Below are 20,354 nucleotides of genomic sequence, written 5' to 3'. Positions count from 1 at the left end.
CCAGGACTCACAGGTGGAGTTTGGGGACACTAGGCTGATTAAGAGGGATCCGGGGGAACCACCAGTGTCTCCTACCCTCTGTCCCAGTCTGCTCTTCATAAGGGGCTCCACTGAGGACCTTCCAGTGGCTCCCCATCACATCCAGAATGAAAGCCAAACCCCTTATCCTGGCCAACACCATCTGCCCCTTTCTATCTTTTTGGCTTTATCCATACACATTCTCTCCTTGTCCAAACTTCTTTATTGTTCTTTCTCAAACACACCCAGTTCATTCTCACCTCCGAGAGTTAGTGCTTGATTTTCTCTCTGCCTGGAATGCTCCTTCCCTGAGACTTTCATCACTAACTTCTCATCATTGAGGCTTCTCCACTCAGATGTTCCCTCTTCAGAAAGGCCATCCACTGTTGTCTCTTGCCAAGAGGCTGTGATCTGTACAAACTCTTCTGTCCTATTCACAGCTGTCGCTTGATGCCTTGAGAAGTGGACACCCAATATATATCATTGAATGAATAAGCGTTTGCTTCAGAGAAATGAAGAAGAGACAAGGGTTCAGTATCTCCCTGAGATAATGAAAAGCTGTGAAAACAGTGGAAACATTGACAGAAATAAGAGATGTAAAGGGTGCATCAACTTGTACAAAAGGATGTAAAACTTTTTTTTCAGACATTTTGATCTTGAGGACATTGTGGAAAATGCATGATAGAGACAGAACTGTGTAATGATTTGGGGTATAGTTTCTAGAACTGGATTAATATTCTAGCACAACCACCTACAAGCTGCAAGATATTGGGCAAGTTATTTAATTTCTCAATACCTCAATTTTCTCACTTGTAAATGAGGATAATGATATTATAATGGTACTAAGTCCTTCTATAAAGTCATTGAGAGGACTAGATGAGTTAAAATCCATAAGTCATATAAGAGTTTCTAGCTAATAGCAGTATTTTGAATGGAATTTCAGGAGTTCTGCACATAGGACAGATAGTCAAAACCAGGGCTGGGGTCTGGGAGAGACTAATGCAGCACCTACAGGACAAGCTTTAAGGGGGCCCTCACTTTGGGGGTTATGTGCTTGCCCCACCCTAAGCATGCTTCCTTAAATTTTGCATCTTTGGCCCTTCACTTGCCTCCCCGAAATCCTGTTCTGGTTGAAAGAATCGAAGAGAGAAATGGTTTGTTGGGAAGACTCTCTAAATCCAGTACTTGTCACCCCTCCTCCATCTGGCCTTGGTGAGAATGGTTTCTTGCTATTACTAATCTCTTGGTTGTGTCACTGTCCTTTTGTTGCTTTGCAGTCTTTCCCATCACTTACACAACCAATTCCCTGCATTCTGTCCCTCTTCTCAAGTACTCTGAGTGGATTCTGTTTTCCTGGTTGGACTCTGATGGCCCAGTATATTCCAAAGCTACATCCTAAGCATGGGGTTTCAGGGACGCAGGGAAGAGAAGCCAACATTTGTGGGGTGATTTCAGTGTGTTAGGTACTTCTCCTTGTAAGATGTTTGATCCTCATCAGGTGGTGGAGTGGTGCCCACCACATACTTTGTAGATGAGAAATCAAGAGATGCAAGGACATGGAACTCATCTGGGGCTCCTAAGTAACAGAGCTGAGAGTCAAACCTAGTTTAAAGGTTTATATCCTTTAAACATCTGGAGGGTCTCCACATTGTGGGTACACTCCTATCAAAGTACAGGAATTTATTTTATTTTTTTCCCCAGTGAGAGAAGCTTTTTATTTTCAGAGAGGTAACTGGCCATTGGTAGTTTCCTTCTTCCTCCTCCTCTGCCTCCCCTCCTTCTCACTTTCCTTCTCCTTTCTTTCTTTGTTTTGATGAAATTCACATAACATAAAATGAATCATTTAAAGTGAACAATCAGTGACATTTAGTACATTTTCAGTATTGTGCAACCACACTGTCTAGTTCCAAAGCATTCCCATCATTCCAAAGTAAAACCCCTTATCCATTTGTTTCTCCCTACTATCTCCTCTTCTAGCCCCTGGCACACATCTGTTTGAATTCTGTTTCTCTGGAGTTACCTATTCTGGATAGTTCTTATAAATAGAATTATATGGTATATATCCTTTTTTCATTTTTATTATTTATTTTTGACTTTCATTTCTTTTTCTTTAATTAAAAAGATTTTATTGGAGTATAGTCGCTTTACAGTGTTGTGTTAGTTTCTGCCATACAGCAAAGTGAATCAGCTATCTGTGTACATATATCCCCTCTTTTCTGATGATCCTTCCCATTTAGATCACCACAGAGCACTGAGTAGGGTTCCCTGTACTACACAACCGGTTCTCATTAGTTACCTGTTTTATACGTAGTATTGTATGAATGCCAATCCCAGTCTCCTACTCCATTCCACTTCTCCTTCCCCCTTTTATAGCCATAGGTTCTCTACGTCTGTGTGTCTATTTATGCTTTGCAAATAAGCTCATCTGTACCATTTTTCTATATTTCACATATGTGTGTTAATATGCTATATTTGTTTTTCTCTTTTTGACTTCCTTCACTTTGTATGACAGTCTCTAGGTCCATCCACATCTCTGCAAATGGCACAATTTCATTTTCTATGGCTGAGATTCAAGGGATTAGATCTGGTGAACAGAGTGCTTGAAGAACTATGGACAGAGGTTCATAACATGGTGAAGGAGGCAGTGACCAAAATCTTCCCAAAGAAAATGAAATGCCAGAGGGCAAAGTGGTTATCTGAGAAGGCTTTACAAATAGCTGAAAAAAGAAGAAAAGCAAAAGGCAAGGGAGAAAGGGAAAGATATACCCAAATGAATGCACGAGAATAGCAAGAAGAGATAAGAAGACCTTCTTAAGTGAACGATGCAAAGAAATAGAGAAAGTAATAGAATGGGAAAGACTAGATTTCTCTTCAAGAAAATTAGAGATATCAAGGGAATATTTCATGTGAGGATGGGCAAGATAAAGGACAGAAATGGTAAGGACTTAACAGAAGCAAAAGAGATTAAGAAGAGGTGGCAAGAATACAAAGAAGGACTGTATAAAAATAGGTATTAATGACTCAAATAACAATGATGGATGGTCACTCACCTAGAGCCAGACATCTTGAAGTGTAAAGCCAAGTGGACCTTAGGAAACATTATGATGAGCAAGGCTAGTGGAGGTCGTGGAATTCCAGTTGAGCTATTTCAAGTCCTAATAGATGATGTTGTTAAAGTGCTGCACTCAATATGTTAGCAAATTTGGAAAACTTAGCAGTAGCCACAGGACTGAAAAAGGTCAGTTTTCATCCCAATCCCAAAGAAGGGCAATGTGAGTTCAAACTATTGTACATCTGTGCTCAGTTCACATGCTTGCAAGGTAATGCTCAAAATCCTTCAAGCTAGGCTTCAACAATACATGAGTTGAGAACTTCCAGACGTCCAAACTGGACCTAGAAAAGGCAGAGGAGCCAGAGATCAAATTACCAACATTCCTTGGATCACGGAAAACGCCAGAGAATTTCAGAAAAACATCTGCTTCATTGACTATACTAAAGCCTTTGACTGTGTGGATCACAACAAACTGTGGAAAATTCTTAGAGATGGGAATACCAGACCACCTTACCTGTTTCCTGAGAAACCTGTATGCAGGTCAAGAAACAACAGAACTGGACATGGAATGATAGACTGGTTCCAATTTGGGAAAGGAGTATGTCAAGGATGTATTTGGTCACTCTGCTCATTTAACTTGTATGCAGAGTACATTATTCAAAATGCTGGGCTGGGATGAATCACAAGCTGGAATTAAGGTTGCCTGGAGAAATATCAACAGCCTCAAATATGCAGATGATACCACCCTAAAGTCAGAAAGTGAAGAGGAACTGAACAGTCTTCTGATGAAAGTGAAAGAGCAAAGGGAAAAAGCTGGCTTAAAGCTCAGCATTCAAAAAACTAAGATCATGGCATCTGGTCTCATCACTTCATGGCAAATAGAAGTTGAAAAAGTTCAAGCAGTTACAAATTTTATTTTCTTGGGCTCCAAAATGAGTGCAGATGGTGACTGCAGCCATGAAATTAAAAGATGCTTGCTCCTTGGAAGAAAAGATATGACAAACCTAGTCAGGGTATTACTAAGCAGAGACTTGACTGCCAACAGAGGTCCATATTGTCAAAGCTATGGTTTCTCCAGTAGTCATGTACAGATGTGAGAATTGGACCATAAAGAAGGCCAAGTGCTGAAGAATTGATGCTTTTGAATTGTGGTGCTGGAGAAGACTCTTGAGAGTCCCTTGGACTGCAAGAAGATCAAACTGGTCAGTCTTACAAGGAAATCAACCCTGAGTATTCATTGGAAGGATTGATGCTGAAGCTGAAACTCCAATACTTTGGCCACCTGAAGCAAAGAGCCGACTCAGTAGAAAAGACCCCGATGCTGGACAAGATGGGGGCAGGAGAAGAGGGTGGCCGAGAATGAGATGGTTAGATAGTTCTCACCGACTCAGTGGATAGTGTTTGAGCAAACCGTGCAAACCGTGGGAGATCGTGAAGAAAAGGGAAACCTCACATGCTGCAGTTCATGGGCACAGAGTTGGATACGATTTAGCAACTAAACAACAACAACAAAAGTATTCCCTTGTATATGCATAGTACTTCTTCTTTATCCATTCCTCCCTTGGTGGACGTCTAGGTTGCTTCCATGTCCTGGCTATTGTATATAGTGCTGCAATAAACATTGGGGTGCGTGTGTATCTTTGAATTATGGTTTTCTCTGGATATATAACCAGGAATGGGATGGTTGTGTCATATAGTAGTTCTATTTTAAGTTTTCTAAGGAACCTCCATACTGTTCTCCCTACTATCAATTTACATTCCCACCAATAGTATAGGAGGCTTCCTTTTTTTGCACACCCTTTCCAGCATTTATTATTTGTAGATTTTTTAATGATGGCCATTCTGACTGTTGTGAGGTGATGCTCGTTGTTTTGATTTGCATTTCTCTGTAATTAGTGATGTTGAGCATCTTTTCATTATGCTCTTTGACTTAACCTAATAATTTGTGGATCATCCACATTGTAGTATGTATCAGTATTTTTTTCTTTTTATTGCTGAATAATATTCCTTCATGTAAAAATACACACACACACACACACATATATATATACCACAATTTATTTTTCCATTTATCCATTGGTAGAGATTTGGTTTATATCTTTTAACTGCTGTGAATAGTTCTACTATGAACATATATGTGCATACATACATTTATTTGACTACCTGTTTTCAATTCTTTCAGGCATGTATGGTCTTATTAACTTCTACTTATTTTTCTAATTCTATTTCCTATATATTTAAGATTGTTTAGTTGCTAAGTCGTGTCCAAGTCTTCGCCATCCATGGACTGTAGCCCACCAGGCTCCTCTGTCCTTGGGATTCTCCAGGCAAGAATACTGGAGTGGGTTGCCATTTTCTTCTCCAATTTAAGATTACAAAGTGATAAAGTATGTCATTAATTTCTGTGAAGTTTTTTCTCTTCTTGAAATCTTAATCATATTTATAATCTACTAGTTTTAATTTATTCTCTAAGGTTTGCTTTTATTTCTGCTCACTGTGTATGTGTGTACATGTATGTATGTGTGAGTCTGTATATGTTGGTGGGGAGAGAGAGAGGGAGAGAGAAAGTTGTGTGAACATTTAATATAGCCATTCTGGGACCTAAAGGTTGTTTAAAACCGCTGACTCCATTATTCTTGCCTGGAGAATCCCATGGGCAGAGGAGCCTGGAAGGCTATAGTCCAGGGGGTCTTAAAGAATCAGACACGTCCGAGCCACTTTCACTTCCACTTCACGGAATGATTTTCAAGTCAAAACTCACTGTCATAATAAAGTTCTCTTTAAACATTAAAAAAAAAAAACAACACTGGCCCATGTTTCATATCAATACTAGCAGATTTTATATGAAGTCCCATTTCTAAGTTCAAAAGGTCATGCTTCTTTCAAGGTAAATGCTAATAGCAAAGAGTTATTTGGAAATTTGGGTAAATAAATAAATGCAGCTACTTTCAGTTATATGCAAATAAAATTTTGTTTCTCTTACTAGGTCAGATAAGCAGATGAGGGAGGAATCATTGTATTTTTGTAATTTGTGTGAACAGAAAATAAAATCTAAAATAAATTGAATGCACAAATAAACAACTCAGGTGCAAATTATTTATTTGTGAAATGAAACCTCTTGAAAAGGGAGGAATGCTGACAGCAACTTAGTATGCAATATACTGCGCTTCTATTCTTACCCTTACATTTCCAAAGTCATACATAGTAATTTAGTTGCACTCCCATTAATATTAGTGGGAGTTTTGAAACTTATATTCATGTACACATCTTTGAAAATATATGGGTCAAAATAAATTGTTAATAAAAACTGGGTTTCATTTTCAGTGAAATAGTTTCAGTCTCTTACCAAAGATGTCCTAGAAGGCACCTTCATTCTAGTCATAAGAGAAGAATCATGTATAAGGCTACTACTTGGAGGTTGTCTTCTTTAAAGCAACATGGTTAATAATCATATTGAAGAGGAAAAAGGTGTTTTCCCACCCTTAAAGAACACAAAAGTTCAGGACCCATGTTGTTTAATAGTAAGCAAAGGATCTTAGACCCTTTCAATGGACACTTTCAGCTCAGTGCATGTGATCAGTGATAGAGGCATGCTAAGGTGAATTTTAATTAGGACTAAATTGTGGTATTACTCTTTCATACCCTGAACATCTGTTCCCTTCAGAAATGATGATTTATGCAGGCTATCAGAGCAGACAGCTTGCTACAGCTTATGTCACGGTTAGTGGGAAGCTGGTGGTAGCATTTTAGGAAACCAGCATCTAAATGGAGAGTGGCCGGTGTATTCAATATAGGTAATAGGGGGAGGGGAAGTGTGATGTGTCCATTTTTAATTTCGAAGCCAAATATTGACTTGACTTAAAAAAAATCTCTTCTAGACCATCTGTTGTTAATGAAGAAAGTAACTTGGACAATGAATGGGCTGATGCTTCCTACTGATGTCAAAAGACGGAAAACCAAGCCTGTTCTTTCTGTTAGAATGCAGAAACTTATTGAGAAGACCTCAGCCCGAATTCTGCTCTTTAAGAATGGCACGGGGCAGGATGGGCATGAGATTACAGTGGGAAAGGAAACAATGAAAAAGGTAATCTTGTGTTAAATATTGAAGTAAAAATTAAATTTCAGAGTTTTTATGGCTCTTGAAATGTGTTTTTTCCTTCTGTATATCACTGTCAACTAATAAACTGAAATATTAAGGAGTCATTATATAGAATGCAAAAATTCAGCTGTTTAGAAGTATGTTTATTGCACTAACAACATAACTTACTTAAATAAAGCAACAACATTTCAGGAAATAATTTGGCCAACGTACTCAGCCATTTCCTTAGGTAAAAGTTATGTTTACACTTGAGGAAACATTCCAGTTGGTTATAATACTTTACAGGGTATTTAGGTTGAAGTCAGTTTAAGTAGCTTCAAAGCTCAAAGCTGCTCCTTTTCATTTAGAAGAGTAGTTAAAACCTAGAAACCCCTCTGCTTTTCAGAGTAATCAGTGACATCTGAAATAGCAAGGATTCTGTTTAAAAGTATCCATATGCATTTAAAAAGTAAATCTGGATAGGGCTAAGAAAAATCATGTGACAATTCACCAAACTTTAAGAAACAAATTTTAAAGTATTGTCATATAAATGCATTTTTTAAAAGAAGGTTCTTGTACTTCCCGGGTCTTTGATATTAAAAATACAGAGAAACTAATGGGAATTTGGGGGTCAGGGGGAGACTTTTCATCCAGATAAGGATTTTTCAGTGAATCTTAAAGTAGCTTGATAATAATAATAATAATAATAAAAGCAATGAAAATGTATTAAATATGGATTAGAGAGACAGTGAAACATAACCAAACTATTTAGGTTTTAATCCTAGCTTTGTCATTCACTATCTGTAAGACCTTTTATAACTTACTTTGAGTCTCAATTTCTTTATCTGAAAACTAGTGGTAGTAATATGCCTACCTGATAAAACTGATGTTAGTGTTCAGTGTGGTAGTATGTGTGGAGTACAATGCCTGGCACCCAGAAAGTTCCCATTAAATTCTTATCTTGCTATTCTCTTTTTCTGTTCTGCATATAGGGTCATCATTACCATCTTTCTAAATTCCATATATGTGCATTAGTATCCTGTATTGGTCCTTATCTTTCTGGCTGACTTCACTCTGTATGATGGCTATTCTCTCTGTGCTTGTGCTCAGTCGCTTGTTTGTCTCTGACTCTGCGACCCCAACGGGCTGGAGCTCCTGCCAGGCCCCTCTGTCTGTGGGGATTCTCCAGGCAAGAGTGCTGGAGTGGTTGCCATGCTGTCCTCCAGGGGACCTTCCCAACCTAGGAATCAAACCTGTGTCTCCTGCACTGCAGGCGGATTCTTTACTGTCTGAGCCACCAGGGAAGTCCAAGAATGCTGCAGTGGGTGGCCTACCCCTTCTCCAGGGGATCTTCCTGACCCAGGAGTTGAACCGGGGTCCTATGCACTGGAGGCGGATTCTTTACCAGCTGAGCTACCAGGGAAGCCCATTCTTCTCTTTCTCTTTAGGACTCATAAATGCACATTTAATAGAATTTATTTTTCTTATTAATGGGAAACATTTATTGTGAAATGAAGATAGCTATAAATCATTTTGTTATACCAGAATATTTTCAAAATGAATATTGCTTGAAACAGGTGAATAGTTGACTAGATATTGGAAATTTTTATTATTGAAATATCTATTTCTTCATCTACTTATTTTTGTAGTTGTTTTATAACTACATCTGGGTAAGAATATTTACTAAGGAGCTGGGAAACTGGATTTGATTTCCTTCTTATCTGCAGATTTGGATTATGAGTGAAATAAGGGATGTTACACACCAGAGCAAATTGCTAAGGCAAGTTGTAACATCTTCCCTGGAGATTTTGAAAAATAGAGAATGCGGACATCTCTTGGATTGTTCAAATGTAGTCATTCCTGGTGATGGAAGCTAGATTAGATAACCTCTTGAGTTCAGTTCGATCTCTGTAATTCTATGCCTCAGTGGTAAAATTGGGGTAATAGTCACTCTTTCAGATTACATGTTCTTAGATGAAAGGTTGAGTATAAAACAAAAATGTCACTGCTATTTTGCTTTTTGACTTGAGAGGTCAATTTATTTAAAACTGGATGTTCAAAGACTTCTTTTACTTATTTTTTTCTTCAGTTTGTAAAATTTAGAGAACTTTCACAATTTTTATAAAAGTCAGACCATGATTCAGATTTAAATGTATTTGTAAACATTTGTCTCAATATTGCTTTTAAGAATTCAGTAAAAGAGAGAAGTCAGTTAAATACTGGTGTTGGGTGTTGATAGAGCTCTTTGGAGGGGAAAATAAGGCTAGCTAATTTTTTTTTGAATAAAGTTTAAATTTTGAAAGCTTTGTTGATAATCACAGGGCAATGCCCATTTATCAATTAAATACCAGATCAACAGTAGGACTAAAAAGGTGGTATAGTCATAGGAAAAATGTAAATTACTTTTTTTTATGATAAAATATTAGGAATATCAGGGACTAATGGCTATTTTTAGATTATTGCTAAGTAATATAAAACTGAAGTAAAAAGTAAAGGACTCTAATATGGTGAAGGTTACTGCAGTGAAATAAGGAGGGAATTATATAAGATGGGTGATAAGGTAGTTGGAGCTTAAAAGTCCTCTCTGATACTCAGAATGGAATCAAGGAGAAATAACTGTATTTCAGTAATAGATACATAATCAAAATGAAGGTTAAAAGGTTAACTAAGAAGTTTCAATGAGGGCAAAAGTGATACCATTCTTCTCTATAGTCTAGAATATCAGAATGATGGGCCTTCTCCTTGAAATTGGAATCAGGTGGTTTTAGAATTACTTCGTATGATTGTAGTAATCACACAGCACCCACTACTATGGGCATTGGCTAAACATTATCCATGTGTTGAAAAAGATATTAGGAAAAATTTGTGGACACAAGTGCAAAGTAAATGGAAAATGAAAACTGCTTAGATATATAGCTTTTTGAGGTCAGCATTGTGGTAGATAAGTTTTATTTTCCCTCAGTTACCTCCTGGAATCTTTGTCAGAGAAGTAGTATTAAGCTGTGTGAATTATTGTATTATGTGGGACACGTGATCAGTCATGTCTAACTCTTTACGACCCTATGGACTATAGCCCACCAGGCTTCTCTGTCCATGGGATTGTCCTGGCAAGAATACTGGAGTGGGTTGCCATTTCCCCCTCCAGGGGATCTTCCTGACCCAGGGATTGAATCCATGTCTCCTGCATTTAGCAAGTGGATTCTTTATTACTGAGCCAGCTGGATAGCATTTCCTTTATGAGACATCTTTATTTTTTTCTCAGCAGTTAATAATTATATTTTATTTATTTGTTTTTTGCTAGCTTTCTGTGTACTATCACTAATGGCATGAGATTACAGTGGTGGAAATGATGAAAAAGATAATGAAATGAATGAAAGAATGGAAAAAAACCCATGTTATCTGACTCCAGTTTGACCTGGTTATTCCCTATAACCACCCTGGTCCCTTCACCATCAACCTGGAGATTATCTTTTTCTGTCTCCTTTCTTGGATGCCTCTCTCCTAGTCCCGACTCTATCTTACTTTACTCTATTGTGCACATAATGCTAGTGACTTTCTGAGAAAGTCCACCAGAATCCTCTGGTCTGTATGTTACAAATTCAGACTTCTGGGCCCCACTCCAAGCCTATTAAGAATCTCTTGAGCTTGGGAATCTGAATTTCAACAAATGTCTTCAGATGTTGCCTAGTCCCACTAAAATTTAAGAACTCTTGTTCTCTGGTGTTATAAAACCTCAAACTTACAAATTGATGGAAATTTTCACAGTCTTCTGTTTGTTCTGTATTTCCATTTCTCATGTGGTATAAGAGAAAGATAAGTTGTGTGACAGAAAACAGTTTATGGGAAATTAGGTCACTAGTTGCTATGAGAACTAGTACAAGGAGTTCAGAAATCATGAAAAGGAAAATGTCAACAAGTTAGCAAGATGGGAGTAGTATATGTATAGTAAGTCTGACTTAGAAAAAAGTAAATATTCCCTTAATATTTGTATGTAAACATATTTCATTGCAGTGATTTTTCCCTGTTACTACTGAAAGATCACGTAAGTAATGAGGGAATTACTCACATATGACAGTCAGGATATAAATAAATAATAGACTTTATCAAATGCCTTTAAGTCAGAGGAAAATTTAGACTTCTACGGTATTTACCATTTGTTAGTTTGAAAAATAGCTCAATAAACAGCAACAACAAAAAAAACATTAAGAAGTTTAAGAAAGAACCTTGGGACTTTCCTGTTGATCCAGTGGCTAAGAATCCTCACTCTCAATGCAGAGGGTGTGGGTTCGATCCCTGGTCAGGAACTAGATCCCACGTGCTGCAACTAAGGGTGTAAGTACCATAGCGAAAGATCCTGCATGCTGCAACTAAGATTTGGTACAGCCAAATAATAAAAATAATAAATAAAATACTTTTTAAAAAGAGAGGTCCATTTGAAATATAAATTGATGCAAACATTACGGAAAACAGTATGGATGTTTGTTTAAAAACTAGAAATAGAGCTACCATATTATCTAACAATCCCGTTCCTGGGCATATATCCAGAAAAGACAAAAATTCTTAATTTGAAAAGATACATACACCTCAGCATACCTATCAGCACTACTTACAGCAGCCAAGATATGGAAACAACTCAAGTGCCCATCACCAGATTTGGCTTAAGAAGATGTGGTATATTTACACAAGGGAATATTACTCAGCCATGAAAAGAATGAAATATTGCCATTTGCAGTGACATAGATGGACCTAGATAATATCATAATAAGTGAAATCAGAGGAAGATAAGTTTTATTACATATGGTATCACTTATATGTGGAATCTAAAAAATAACACAAATGAATCTGTATACAAACAGAAACAGGTTCACAGATGTAGAAAACAAACTATGATTACTAAAGAGGAAAGGGAGATTGGGAGGAATAAATTAGGAGTAGGGGATTAACAGATACAAACAAATATACAAAAAACAGGTAAACAGCAAGGATTTACTATATAGCACAGGGAACTGTACTTAGTATCTTATAATAACCTATAATGGAAAATAATCTGAAAATATATATGTAACTGAATCATTTTTCTACATACCTGGAACTGATACAATATTGTAAACCAAGTATACTTCAATTAAAGAAAAATAGGAAAGGCCCAATTTAGTTAAAAAAAAAATACAACATACAAAATTCCACAGCATGACTGTGGAATGTTCACACACAAATCAGTAGCTATAACAGCAGAGATTTTCCACACAGTGTGAATTAAAGAATTTAGAGAACATTTTAAGAGATTCAAAAGGTAGCACCTGGAGTAACAAAATTTGATTAAGGATGTTCAACATGGATTCCGACAGGGGAGGTCATGCATAATTATTTATGTTGGAAGTTCTTTAAAGAGCTTTTTATGATCTATGAGCAAAAGCCTATTGATACTATTATTGCTTTAAAAACTAGTCTATTATTCATACCAGGGTTTAACATCAGATTAAAAAATATGAAAGCAGATTTTTTAAAAAATATAGAAATTGATAATACAGTTTATTCTCAAGAGGCCATGGACTGCCAGTTGTCTTCTATTTATGTAGTATGAATTTTAGGGTTATACAATTAATATATTATTTCAGAATATTAAAAGTGATTACTTGGCAGCCAGAATTTTTTTTTTTTTTGCATGAAATCATAAGGAGGGAGGTGGATTTCCTTAGCTAAAATAAAAACAAATGAGAACTTTCAGTATAAAGATTTATTTATGTTACAGATGGTAATTAAGGGCAGTCTTTAACTTTATGCTTTAACTCCCCTAAACAGCTAAAACATAAACAAGATATTATATCTGAAAAGATAAATTTATTTTTGTTTTTTATTAAAATTGTCATGGTTTCTATACTTACATTTTTTATCTTGATACATTTAAATTTCTAAGAACATATAACAATAATGGTTAAATTGAAGCGTTTATTAAATTAGTTTTTCATATATATCTTATCATTAAAGTATCTTTGTTGAAGCTTAATTTCTGGACACTACAATTACAGAGTTTTATGAAATAATATAATTTTATGGACTATTAGAAAAATTGCAGACTTAGAAAATGATGACTTAGGTAAGTTAATTGCCATAACCAAAGTGGATTAACTGGGATAGCTAGGACTAGAATCCATTTTTGGACTTGAAGAACTTTTTTTGTTGTTGTTATGTGAAACTGCCACAAATATACTGTTTGTCACATTTTAATTCCTGTGTGTTCTCACCTAAAAATGAGCTGTGTGCTAATTCGCTTCAGTCATGTCCGACTCTGCGACCCAATGGACTAGAGCCCTCCAGGCTCCTCTGTCCGTGGGATTCTCCAGGCAGGAATACTGGAGTGGGTTGCCAAACCCGCCTCCAGGGGATCTTTCTGGCCCGGGGATTGAGCCCTTGTCGCTTATGTCTCCTGCATTGGCGGGTGGGTTCTTTACCTCTAGTGCTGCCTAGGAAAATGAGTTAACATAACCATTAACAACATTTGAGACATCTGTTTCCAGTCATAACAGAAAAGCTAGTATCAGACAAGCCATCCCATTTTAAATAACTGAAAACTGCACAAAATATACAAGACAGCTATGTTTAAACATTAGACAACTGAAAGCACCAGACTATCATGCCTGGGAGAATAGGAAAAATCGAAAGGTGTCTTACAATTTACCTTATCTTTATCCCTAGAGGCAATTTTTGGACTTGGTCTAGGGAGAGAGAATCCAAGAAAAGCACAATGGTCTCCACAAGACATCGAAGTTCTGGGAGGCTGAAATGGTTGGAATCTATCATGAAATGCCACAGATGAAGGACATATTTAGAGAAAAGTTCCCAAATTTTGCCCAGGGTCCCCCTTGTGTCTTGGCTGAGCACTAAGTCACTCATGGACAAAGTAACTCACAAGGCCTGGCACAAGCATCTACCAGGGAAAGAAAAACGAATGGCGGTGTAAAAAAAAAAAAAAAAGAAAAACGAATGGAGATGTTAAAAAAAAAAAAAGAAAAACGAATGGCGATGTAAAAAGGAAACAGCTATGGCAGTACATGCAGGCTAGTGAGACATTTCTATTTTGATCAGTCGGAGGGAAGGAAGTTTATTGAACTTGTAGGGAGTTCATGAAGAGACCAGAAAAGTTAATCGTGGATCCAAAAAGATCAATAAAAGCTTAGGAAATGCAGAAGAGTTGGAAGGTCAAATTTAGAAGTCTTGCACTACCTGATTTCAACATTTATTATAAAGCTAAAATAATCAAGACAGAATGCAGTTGGCATTGGGATACATATAAAGGGCAATGAAAGAAAGTAGAAATTTCAGAAATTGACCCACACATATAATAGCAAATTAATCTTGATAATTCAGTGAGGAAAAGGCAGTCTTTTTTTTTTTTGACAAATGTTGCTGAAAATTAGCTGTTTGTATGATAAGAAATTACTCCAATCCATACTTCATCAAAGAGTAAAACTAAAAACTCCCAGAAGAGACATTTTTTCTTTTTTACAGCCTTGAGGTAGGCAAAGATTTCTTAGCTAGGCTAAAACTCTGAACTAAAACAAAATGAAACAAAAATTATTAAATCTACTTTACCCAAAATTTTAAACCTTCTGCCCTTCTAAAAACAACAGCAGAAGTGAAAAATCTAGCCACAGACTGGAGAGAAAATATTCAGAAAACACACATCTGACAAACAGTGTGCACTCAGTGTGTATATGTGTGTGTGTGTGTGTGTGTATAAATCTCTGCTAATAGTAAGAAGGCAAACAGCTCAATAGAAAAGATCAAAAGATTTGAACGCTACTAAAAGGGACCTAGAAATAAATTATAGCACATGAAAAGATGCTCAATGTTATTAATTATCAAAGAAATGCTAATTAAATCCACAGTGAGTTATCACTGCGCACATGTTAGAATCAGTCAGTTCAGTTGCTCAGTCGTGTCTGACTCTGTGCAACCCCATGGTCTGCAACATGCCAGGCTTTGCTGTACATCACCGACTCCTGAAACTTACTCATACTCATATCCATTGAGTCGGTGATGCCATCCAACCATCACATCCTCTTTCATATCCTTATCCTACCGCCTTCAATCTTTCCCAGCATCAGGGTCTTTTCAAATGAGTCAGTTCTTCATCAGTTAGCTAAAGTATTGCAGTTTCAACTTTAGCATCAATCCTTCCAGTGAATATTCAAGACTGATTTCTTTTAGGATGGACTGGTTGGATCTCCTTGCAGTCCAAGGGACTCTTGAGAGTCTTCTCCAACACCACAGTTCAAAAGCATCAATTCTTCGGCGCTCAGCTTTCTTTATGGTCCAACTCTCACATCCATTCATGACTATTGGAAAAACCATAGCTTTGACTAGACTAGGGACTTTTGTTAGCAAAGTAACAATTAAAAAGTAACATATTAAAAGCTTTTTAATATGCTGTCTAGGTTGATCATAACTTTTCTTCCAAGGAGCAACCATCTTTTAGTTTCATGGCTTCAGTCACCATCTGCAGTGATTTGGGGGGTCCCCCAAAATAAAATCTGTCATTGTTTCCATTGTTTCCCCATCTGTTTGCCATGAAATGATGGGACCAGATGCCATGATCTTAGTTTTCTGAATGTTGAGCTTTAAGCCAGCTTTTTCACTCTCCTCTTTCACTTTCATCAAAAGGCTTTTTAGTCCTTCTTTGCTTTCTTCCATAAAGGTGGTGTCATCTGCATATCTGAGGTTATTGATATTTCTCCCAGCAATCTTGATTCCAGCTTGTGCTTCATCCAGCCCAGCATTTCTCATGATGTACTCTGCATATAAGTTAAATAAGCAGGGTGACAATATACAGCCTTGACGTACTTCTTTCCTGATTTGGAACCAGTCTGTTGTTCCATGTCTAGTTCTAACTGTTGCTTCTTGACCTGCATACAGGTTTCTCAGGAGGCAGATCAGGTGGTCTGGCATTCCCATCTCTTTCAGAATTTTCCACAGTTTGTTGTGATCCACACAGTCAAAGGCTTTGGCATAGTCAATAAAGCAGAAGTAATGTTTTTCTGGAAGTCTCTTACTTTTTTGATGATCCAACAGATATTAGCAATTTGATCTCTGTCTTTTCTATTCAGCTTGTTAGAATGGGTAAAATTAAAAAGATTGACAATATTGAGTTGATAAAAATCTGAAGTAACTGGAAATCTCACAGATGACTGATGAGAATGCCAAATGATGCAACCACTTTTAGCTATTAATACTTAATAAGAACAAGAAGTAAATAATAGGTGCAAATTCAGCCAATTTCCTGGCATCTTCAGGTTAAAAAAATGGTTATAATGTTTATTATAAGTCATTGCAAAATGTTTGTCTTAAATAGATAGTCTTACCAAGTACATTTTACTATGTGTTAATTCACTGAAAATTTGTAATGTATTTGACAGTATTTCAGTTAACAAAAGAAGTATAATAACTGATTCCCTTTCTCAAAATATTTGTGATAAATTGTAGTTCTCTTCTACTGAACAAGTACAGTTAATTTCCAGAGATGAAATATTTTTAGTAAATTAGTGAATTAATTTCATAGTTATCTATTCATTTTCACAGCTTGCTAAATTTCTTCTTAAATTTTTCTTTGGGTTCTTAAATAGTTTGCTTTTTAGGTTTATATAGTGATTACTGTTGCAATCTATTTGCCATGCTAATAATACTCACTGAGTTGGCTGAAACAGTGTTTCTCATTTGAGGAGATTGAGTCAATTTTTTTTTTCTGTTGGTTAGGATGACTTTAGCTGCAAATAGTAGAAGATAGTGACTCAAACAGATTTAAGCATAAAAGAAGCAAGAAATCCAGAGGTAGGGCGTCTTCACGCATAGTACGACAGGATTCCAGTTACGTTCTCTATAGTTTTCTGGATTTTGTTTTCTTTCATATATTGTTAACAGGATGGCCACTGCACAGACTGGTGTAAATTTGTCTAGAGGCAGAAAAGGATCATCCCTTCACTATGAGTGAAAAAAGTCTTTCCCAGAAGCCCCTTCTTGTGTCACATTGGCTAGAAATAGATTGTGTCTATCCCCAGATCATTCACTGGTAGGGAGCATGGCAACACCATAATTGACTTATACCAGTCAAGATAATTAGAGCGTTCCTCGAGTCAAAAGGAGAAAGAGTGAACCCTTAATCAAAATCAGGACAGCAAGGATGAGGTGGAGAATGAATATTGGGTAGGCAACTCAGAGTATTACTTCAAATGTGAAGAGGTTTTCTAATTTATTTTCTAAGGAGAGTACAAGTTCAGTGCTCTGATACTAAAAAGAATTAGTTTTATTTGAAATATTTTTTTCTGGAATTACATATACTTTAGTTACAGCATAATTTTATAAATTGATCAGAAATTTTATTTGCTACTTTTATCAGACTTTTAATAACAATGTAAAATTTATGATGAAATGATTTTAAATTAGACATATATTAGCTTTCACTAATTCATTAATTTGTGATATTTTTGTGAATAAATCTGCCAAGCATCTAGATTTAAGGTTGTGAAAAACTGTGATCTTGTCCTCAAGGAGCTTTTAAGTCTAGTGATGGAAAAGGTGTTTATAAAATGATCAAATTATTGAATATGAAATAGGTGACATAGGGAGGTCTTCTGAGAAGAGATAAACAGGACTTCTTTGGATACACAAGAAGGAGACTGAGGATGGTAACCTTTTAAGCAGAGAGCACAGCATATGAAAAGATTCCATGGCAGAGTGAGCAGGATGGATCCCATGAATTAAAAGGTTAGCTTATGAGGGAGAGAGTAGCCTGTAGGAAAGGTTACAGATTTTTGCCTTCTCCTCCAAAGAACTGTGAGAAGTCATATAAACATTTTAGTTAGGTGTGGAAGAAAGGGTACCAGATTTATTTTTGGAGAGATTACTTTGGTGCTCAGTGGAGGACAGATTTAGTGGGCCAGGGAGATGCAGGGAAACTATTCTTTAAGTATTGCCAGAGTCCTAGTGACAGATGATAATAGCCTAGATCGGGAGTGGAAATGGATAAGATTTTTAGAAGATAAAATCAACAGGCTCTAGTAATAGCTTGGCTACATGGTGTGAAGGGAAGTGAGATGTTAAAGGTATCAAGGATAATTTTGCAGTTTCTGGTTTGCATACCCAGATAGAAGGAGTTATCTTTCCCTATGCCTGGAAGAAGACTAGGCTTGAAGCAGAAGAGATGGGATTCAGTCTTGGACATGTTGATTTTGAGGGATCTTTGATCTGTTTAAGTGAGATAATAAATAAGTATTATTTGATCTGAAGCTCAGAGAATTTCAAGGGTAGGCATACCAATTTGGAAGTTGTATAGATGTGTATAGATGGAAAATCAGTGTATAGATGGAAAATGAAACACTGGAGCACTGATTAGATTACCATAAGAGAGAATTTAGTGTGAAGCAGGAAGAAGGCTAGGACTACCTTCAAGAACTCCAATTAATGAATAGAGGATGAGCCTATAAAGAGAAAAAAAAGGCAGGAGAAGAATTAGTGGATTATCATATTTCAGGATTCAGGGAAAAAGGAGATTTAAAGAAAGGGGAAGTAACTCAAATGCTATTCAATGATTGAAATAAATGAGCATTAAGAAAATATCCTTTGGATTTGTCAATGTGGTAGTCATTGTAAATCTTTGTGATTAGTTTGTTTTGTTTGTTCAGTAAGAAGGTTGGGAAGAAATTATCAAGAAATAACATTGTAAGTAACACTACTTCACAAATTTGAGATTGTGTGAAGTGAGGGACTAAAATCCCAGCATTTGAGAGGACTCTGAGAAACTGAGAGAACTCAGAGGAAAGCTTGTTTTCTTTTAAAGGAGGTTGATGGTCTAGTCACTTTTGTTGATTGTGGGGAGAGTTTTCAGAGTGCACAATGCAAAGGTCTTAGAAATGGATGACGGAGCTAAGGATAATATATAAAGAAGAATAGATAGAACCTTAAGTGAATGACAATGCAGTAGACTGAGAGTAGGAATACTTTTTCTGTAAAAGGGCTGACAGCAAATATTCTTCATTTTCTGTACCATAAAGTCTCCGTTGCAACCACTGAAGTCTGATACGTAGTGTGCAACCAGCCATAGAAAATCTATAAATGAATACTGTGGCTGTTTTCCAGGAAAACTTTGTTTGTGGGCAATGAAATATGAATTTCATATACTATGATATACTATTGAATTGTGACAAAATGTTATCCTTCTTTTGATTATTTTTTAACAATTAAAAGCATGCAAAGTCTTCTCAGCCCACAAGCCATACAGAAACAGACTGTGGCCAGGATTGGCCCATGGTGTGTGCAGTGTCCTGACCCCTGCTCTAGAGGCTCTTTTGAAGGAGGTGTTGTAGAGGGCTGAATCTGGCCTACATTTCTGGGCAGTGACTCATAAAAAGCTGTTAAGATTCTTCATCTTTGAGGAAATCAGTAGTGTTGGGTCTGATGGCTTGTAGACTCAGCTCACGTGGCCCAGGGTTATTTTGAGCTAAGCACGCTCTCTCACCTTTTGGGTAGTACTAAACCAAACTCAGAGACTTTAGACTGTGAAACCATACCACCTCTATGGTAGCCATTCTAAAGCTGCAAACTGCACCAGATATGCCTGGACGTGGAGGTGACTCCCAAAACTACAAACAAATGGACTCAACTAAAAAGAGTTTGTGGAAAATCTCTTAGCATGTGCTTGTCAAGAGGAGTCTAGTTTTACAGTATAATGGTTTTTAGATTTTAGTATCAGAAGAGCTGTCTACAGCCTAAGCTATGAGACATTATCAAAAAAGTAATATTTTAACAAGCTTAACGCTACAGATTAGTGGAAGTGGTATTTTAATTAACCTTAAGATTACAGCAAGCTAGCACTGTTAAATATTTTAAATTTCAAGAATGACCTTACAAATAGGGGCTTCCTTTTAGGACTTTTGACAGAAATTTATATTGATACTAATTTACACCACTCTTAATTTACTATGAGGAAATGATTACTGAAGGTTGGCAATGCTTAAACACTGCAAAGATCTTTCATCTTGAAAGTAGGAGAGTGACAGTTTTGCTGATGCATTATTAATTTCTAATATATCTGGTTTTCTAATGCCAATTTTTAAACTCATTTAACTCCTAAAACTCGGCTTGCACAAACATTATTACTGATGTTTTAGCAATGAAAAGAAGGATTTCTGAGTTATAAGCCATGTAATTTTA

The 20,354-nt window shown here is 36.6% G+C and overlaps 1 protein-coding gene across 1 annotated transcript in view; it reads left to right on the top strand.

Moving 5' to 3' along the window:
- The window catches only part of DCDC1 (doublecortin domain containing 1), a 449,122-nt gene that overhangs the window by 62,644 nt on the left and 366,124 nt on the right, over window positions 1–20,354 (top strand). The window contains exon 6 of the mRNA XM_043481537.1: window positions 6,949–7,154. Coding sequence (XP_043337472.1) covers window positions 6,949–7,154 — 206 coding nt within the window. The remainder of the gene's footprint in view (window positions 1–6,948; window positions 7,155–20,354) is intronic.

The sequence above is a fragment of the Cervus canadensis genome, chromosome 11 (assembly GCF_019320065.1).
Source record: "Cervus canadensis isolate Bull #8, Minnesota chromosome 11, ASM1932006v1, whole genome shotgun sequence".
Lineage (NCBI taxonomy): Eukaryota > Metazoa > Chordata > Mammalia > Artiodactyla > Cervidae > Cervus > Cervus canadensis.
This window is presented reverse-complemented; position numbering and strand designations above follow the sequence as displayed.